This window comes from Aristolochia californica, unplaced genomic scaffold (assembly GCF_029961685.1).
Source record: "Aristolochia californica isolate CCGP_79_NKW_82.1479 unplaced genomic scaffold, dmAriCali1.0.hap1 SCAF_14, whole genome shotgun sequence".
Lineage (NCBI taxonomy): Eukaryota > Viridiplantae > Streptophyta > Magnoliopsida > Piperales > Aristolochiaceae > Aristolochia > Aristolochia californica.
Window position 1 is genome coordinate 10,509,599 of NW_027181815.1, and position 6,073 is coordinate 10,515,671.

At 39.7% G+C, this 6,073-nt stretch overlaps 1 protein-coding gene across 1 annotated transcript; it reads right to left on the bottom strand.

Annotated features, from left to right (window-relative positions):
• Nucleotides 1-3,546: 3,546 nt before the first annotated feature.
• Nucleotides 3,547-5,832, bottom strand: LOC137950705 (myb family transcription factor EFM-like). The gene is made up of 4 exons (XM_068797305.1): nucleotides 5,646-5,832; nucleotides 4,568-5,188; nucleotides 4,356-4,432; nucleotides 3,547-4,177 (listed from the first exon to the last, which is right to left on the bottom strand). The coding sequence occupies exons 1-4, from the start codon at nucleotides 5,830-5,832 to the stop codon at nucleotides 3,707-3,709; spliced, it is 1,356 nt and encodes a 451-aa protein (XP_068653406.1). The 3' UTR covers nucleotides 3,547-3,706.
• Between the last annotated feature and the right edge of the window lie 241 nt (nucleotides 5,833-6,073).

Below are 6,073 nucleotides of genomic sequence, written 5' to 3' on the forward strand. Positions count from 1 at the left end.
ATGATGATGATGACGTAGACGAAGAAGAAAGGAAGGCCAATGGCATCAGTTGTGAGCTTCGGCTTCGTCTTCTTGAAATCTTCCGTGAACTCTTCATGACTTCAATAAAAAGCCTCCAAAAGCGTTAATTTATTGGGGTTGGGTTGGGCTTATTACGTTTCACTTATACCATGCAGAAGCCCAATACAATAGTATTTTATTAATTTTTTCCAAGCTTTGTCCGGGTTCCATTGACACTCAGGTTCGTTCAAGTATAATTAGTAAAATATATATATATATATATATATATATATAATGCCAAAATTATTATTTTTTTACATTTCAATTACTAGTTTAAACTATAAATAAACTATTAAATTCGATGAGATGATTATAATTTTTAGTACTCTCTTAGTCGTTTTAGAATCATTCATGAGATGTTGTTTATAAAAAAAATTCTGAGTCTTAAATAAGAAAATAACATGTATGCTCTTATATGTATCATATATCTTGTACAAGTATGCTCAATTTCACAAAATTGAAAGGACTTTTTCCTCTTTAGTTGTTTTATTTTTTAATTAAGATGTTACATAATTAAAGAAGATAACAATTTGAATTAGGGGTTAAGAGGATAAAAATATTTATGGGGGGGTTAGTCAACATTTACGACTACTTCAACTTCAAATTCAAATTCAATTGAATGATCTAATTCAGCTTCAACTTCAAGTCGGGTGTTAGTGTGGACGAGTTTAAGTGTATTAGAAAATAGTTTCCAGTGTTAGTGTCCCAAAATGATAAATATAACCAAAACAAGAGAATGGGTAACTTGTAATAATATAATTAAATAGAACATATATAACTAAACACCAAATTACTAAAACAAACATGATTACTACACTAAAATTCTACCTTTGTATATTATTTATTTTTCTCATGCATTTTGTAGTTGACTAACTCATTATCTCATGGTATTTTTTTGCCTATTCAAATGTTCACTTCTACCCGATGTTGAAGCCTTGAAATTTTGTCATTTCATGAATCATTATAATGCTCATGAAAATCGAAGCTCGGGTAATTCCATTTTTTTTCCTTACATAGTATATGGATCCGTATAACTTGAGGGTCACCCTACCTACTATCTTCAAGCCCATGGTGCAAAATTAATTTAAAAAAGCATAGTCGAGTTAGTAGAGTGCTAGAGCCTTTCGTCCCGAGAGAAGAAACCAGCTGAAACTAAAGACAATGGTGACAACGATTGAGACGAAGCAGGCACCAGTAGCGGCAAAAGAGATGTGCTCCGCAAAATTAGGAAAACGGGGTGAGAGCCTTAAATGGGGAAATCAAGGGAAATTGAAGTGGAATTGAAGAAATCAACACCGAAATGAGGAAAATCGAAGGAAATCAAAACCGAAATAGGGGAAATCAAAGAAAATTGAGAGGATTTTTAGGGAAAAATAGAGCAGCGACAGGGAGAAAGGAGAGGGAGGCCAAGAGGGAGAGCAAGTGCGCGCGCGTGAGAGACAGAGAGAGAGAGAGAGAGGGAGAGAGAGGGTGACCAAGAGGAGGAGAGGGAGAGGGAGAGAGAGGGTGACCAAGAGGAGGAGAAAAGGGAGAGGGAGAGCAAGTGAGAGAGAGAGAGAGAGAGAGAGAGAGAGACAAGAGGAGGAGAGGAGGGAGAGGGAGAAGGGAGAGGGAGGCCAAAAGGGAGCAAGGAGTGCGAAGACAAAGAAGCCGAGAAGGGAGAAGAGAGTGCAAAAATGATAGGGAGAAGAGAGCGGGAGAAGAAAAAAATAATTTTGGGATGAAGAGACACATCCCAACAGCTTCAAGTGAATGACTCGCAAAAATGGGCATATTCCTGATTCCACAGTTTAGCCAGGGGTGGCTTCGTCCCGATTACATACATCATTCAGATGAAGTTGATGGGCATATTCCTGATTCCACAACTTCTTTGAATGACCTTAGTAATTGGGATGAACTTCATCTGCACCCCCCACACCGAGGGAAAGAGAAAGTGAAAGCAAATTCTAGAGTGTGCTTAGGAGAAAGTACAATGGAAAGTGCAAAAAGAATTTATTAATAAATATGTTAAACAAAAAGACAGATTATACCTTTTTTAACTTAATAAATAATAAAAATTTAAACTATTGTTTTATATTTATTCAAATATATTTCAAAATAAATAAATAACCCTACATTGAAATTATAATTTTATTATTCTAATTTAGCAAAATTACCTTAAAAATTAAAATTGTATTATTTTAATTTACAAAAATATCCTTACTAAAATAACCCTATATGGAAATTCTAATTTTATTGATTTGATTTACAAAATATCCTTACTAAAAAAATTAACTCTACGTTAAAATTATAATTTTATTATTCTAATTGTTGGAAGATGGGCCTAAACCCACACGACCAAGTGTGTTGGAAGATGGGCTCAAGCTTACATATCCAAGAGAGGCGGAAGATGGGCATACTTGCCCACAAATCAAGGAAAAGAACCACCGGCCCACAAGTGATAGCATGATGGTAAATAAAGAGCCATATCATAAAGATGAAAATAATTTAATTATTTTAAGTTTTAGGCCATAATTGTAATATTATAGAATTATTAATCTATAAATTGAGCTTTAGGGGAAGAGTTACAACACAAGTCAACCTTTTTCTTCCTCTTGTTTTCTCCCAATATGTCGTCTCTCCTTTTCTCCATGAACTAAATACATGAAATCTTGAAAATCAACATGGTATCAGAGCATTGATTTTCAGGACTCGGAGCTTTGGTATTTTAAAATTCCAAACTTCTTAATTTTTTAGTTTTTCTCTTTATCATGCCCTTGTTTTTGTGCTCCCCGCTAGTAATTGCCACCAAGCCAGTATGCCCAGAGGCAACTTCCTGGTGAAGTTTATCGAGCGGATCGCCTTCGTTGATAGTGATGACCGCCTGCAAGCGCTGCAAGAGCTTAAAAATCACATCATTGGCAATCGAACCAAAAAGCTTTCCTACATTAAACTCGAAGCAGTTGAGTTAACCCAGCGAGTTTGGCCAACTCGAACTACCTTCCGTTGTTTTTGTTATGTCTCGTTTCACCTGATAGAGATCAAGATAATCAGGATAAGAGAAGTTGAGATTGTTTCAACTTCTAACTCTACGGTCATGTATATTTGTAACTCTACATTCATGTACATCATCTTATCATTTTGTAACTATAAATACATGTATCAATGAAAGTAATACGATCGGGAAATTATTCTTTTATCTCTTTCTATAAGCTATGATACCATATAGTTATTTAATAGTTTAGCAATTTAACTACTTAAACCATTTTTTCTCAAAGTTCAAGTAACTTCTCAACCAATAGACCAGGTCTTGTTCAGGTCTTGTTCAATTTTATGTAAAATTACTTTCTCCGTCTCATCTCAAAGGTCCAGTTTGTCGTTTCCCTAAGGTCAGACCCGACAGAAAATGACGGATACTGCACATTCGGTCATAAGAGTAAAAGGTCAAGGGTAAATATGTCTTTATGTTTTATAAAAAAAAAGAAAAAAAAAACTACAGTAGCCGCATAAATCCAACCAACTTGATTTTCCCACCCTGCGACAAGATTAGGAAGAAAACAAACGGTCGCTTTTGTGTTTTTCTCTTGCTTCTCCTTCCGTGATTCACGAGAACGACAGACACTAAATACCAAAAATACCCTACCCCTGGCTCTAATTCTCCACAGTGCTAGAACTTGAGAGTAATTTCACTGCCGTTACTCTCCTCTCCGTCGTCTCTCAGGGACAGCAATCCTTTAGGCCCGCCACGCTCGTTGTCCCCGCTGTCCCCCTTCCAGCTGCTGCTCTCCGACTTTCCGTCCTCCTCGATGCTCTCCGACCTGTCGCCGGGGCGTCTGAAGTCAGATTCCGGCGAGCTGTGCACCTGCGAGGACGCCTTGTAAGCGTGGTGGAGGTTTGGATGCAATGCATGAGGCGGCGCCGGATAAAAGTCTTGCACCACCGGCGGCTGCGCGCAGTAATGGGTGGAAGCATGGGACACCGAATGTGTGCCGTAGATAGCGGGTGCAGCTCCGTGAGCGGCTGCGGCGGTCGCGTACTCCGGTGGGACCCAGATTCCGCCCAGTACCACCAGCTGAGGCGTCGGGCTGTTGGATGGTTGTGGGGCTGGGCAAGGTCTTCGCGTGTGAAGCCTATATTTCTGTTAAGGAAAAAGAAGAAAAAGATGTTTCGTTTCGTCAAATCCTTTTCTGCTGTTGATTTGTACCGGAAACAATCAAATGTACAGAAGAATGACCAGTTTTTTCTCTTTCTTTCTTGCATGTCTGCTGCAACTAACTTGGCAGACAGAGAGATAAAAGGGAAGACAAATATGCTACCTGCAAATGGCTTTTCACTTCATCATTCGTCAGCCCGTCAACCTTCATCAGCTCCCTGATCTGCTTTGGAGTTGCAACTGTCAACGGTCCCAATCATTAGTGAAATTATGGAGAAGATAGATTACCACGTTGTTTATGTACATGAAATCGAAATCGAAATTGAAAGACTCCAGAGAGAGAATTCAGGTGAAGAATATACAGTGCCTGCGTACCTTGAGAACCGCCAAGCATCTGAAGGGCGTTGACAAATCTCCGGTGCAAGTCCGGCGACCAACATCGCCTTGCCTTCCTATGAGTCTGTGCTGTTGTAGTTGATGTAGGTTGACCCTCGGTTGTCATTGCTGCTCCCTTTCCTTGCTCTACAATTGCACCTCCACTGCTGCCTTTTGTACAAGTACTGTCTCTTCTTGAACAATTCATTCCTTTCTCCGATTCCGAGCATTTCTTCTCCTCCGGCTCTTTATCAATGGAAGACAAGGCCAAATCGGGGAGAGCTCGTATAGGGGAATTTGCGCCAGTGCTTCGTTCTTTCGAGAACGGAAGAAAGGCTCCCCCGTTTCTCTGCTTATTATCCAAAGAAAGCTTTGGGCTGATGCTGAAACCATGATCAGTTTCTTTGACCGACGAAGTAACGGTGCCTTGGTGCTTGTTTCCTTCGTTGGCTTGACTCCACAACTGTGCCGATGTCATCCAGTTTGCTTTCTCTGACATGTTTGGCGTCCTATCTGCTCCCTCAGAGTTGGGATTTTTGAGCGGCATGAATTCCTCTAAGACTGGTCTTGAGCCTTGATTCATCTGGAAGGATTCTAGCTGCTGCCTGGAAGCCTCAACAGCTGAGAATAGAAAAATGAAATTTAGAACACGAATCACAGAAGCCGTCTGAAACTATCTTTTCCTATTCGAACTTCATCTTGCAGATTCAAAACAGGATCAAACTGACTTTCACTGTTAAGACAGACTGATATCTTATGCTGAATCTGCTTTGGTAAATACTGTATTCTTGCTAACGATTTCAGAATACCCAACTGGATGAATTTTCATATGCAGTGTAACGTAAATTTTACGATAGGAATACAGAATAGGTTCAAATTAGGAAGCAATAGTAAATAAAAAAGGAGTAAGGAAAGAAAAAAAAAAAAAAAGCCAATCTTCGACGCAGTGGAAGAAATGGAAAAAAAAAAAAAAGCTTTTTCAACTTCACACAGGAACGGTTAATTTGAATCCCAGTACGTTCAAAGAGTCACTAAAGAAAGTAAAGCTGTCTCTGGATCGATGAACAATAGTAGCTACCATTATTCAGAAGTTGCATGCAGAGAGGCAGCTCACGCTTAAAACCATCGATCTTGAGACGTTCTTCTTCCAGATGGGAGAGAATCTCTTCGAGCTTCTGGTGCTCAGCTTGATCTCCAAAGGATTTCAGAAGCGTGGCGTAGCTCTTGGGTTTGCACTCGAGGGTGAGCTCTGAAGGTGAAGCCATGTTAATTCCAAAGCCTTGGCTTTCAACCACTTCTGATCTCAACCTTCATTACATGGGAAAAAGAGAATCGAGGAGGCGGACAGGGGAGGAGAGCGAGAAGAGAGAAAACTCAAGGAGGATCGCGGGGGATCGTCCTCCTTTTAGGGGTGAGTTCGAGGGGAGAATAAAGTTGGGTTTTGAAAGAGCAAAAGGAAAAGCAAGAGATAAAGCAAAGGGATGGTAACTTCTTGCAAAGAACAAA

What these genes read in the sequence shown, in the direction of transcription:
- LOC137950705 (XM_068797305.1), bottom strand. Translation starts at nt 5,832, where the DNA reads ATGGCTTCACCTTCAGAGCTCACCCTCGAGTGCAAACCCAAGAGCTAC. An exon ending in CATGCAACTTCTGAATAATG is followed by an intron (nt 5,189 to 5,645) that starts GTAGCTACTATT and finishes TTCTATTCTCAG; the next exon opens with CTGTTGAGGCTTCCAGGCAG. An exon ending in GATGCTTGGCGGTTCTCAAG is followed by an intron (nt 4,433 to 4,567) that starts GTACGCAGGCAC and finishes GACCGTTGACAG; the next exon opens with TTGCAACTCCAAAGCAGATC.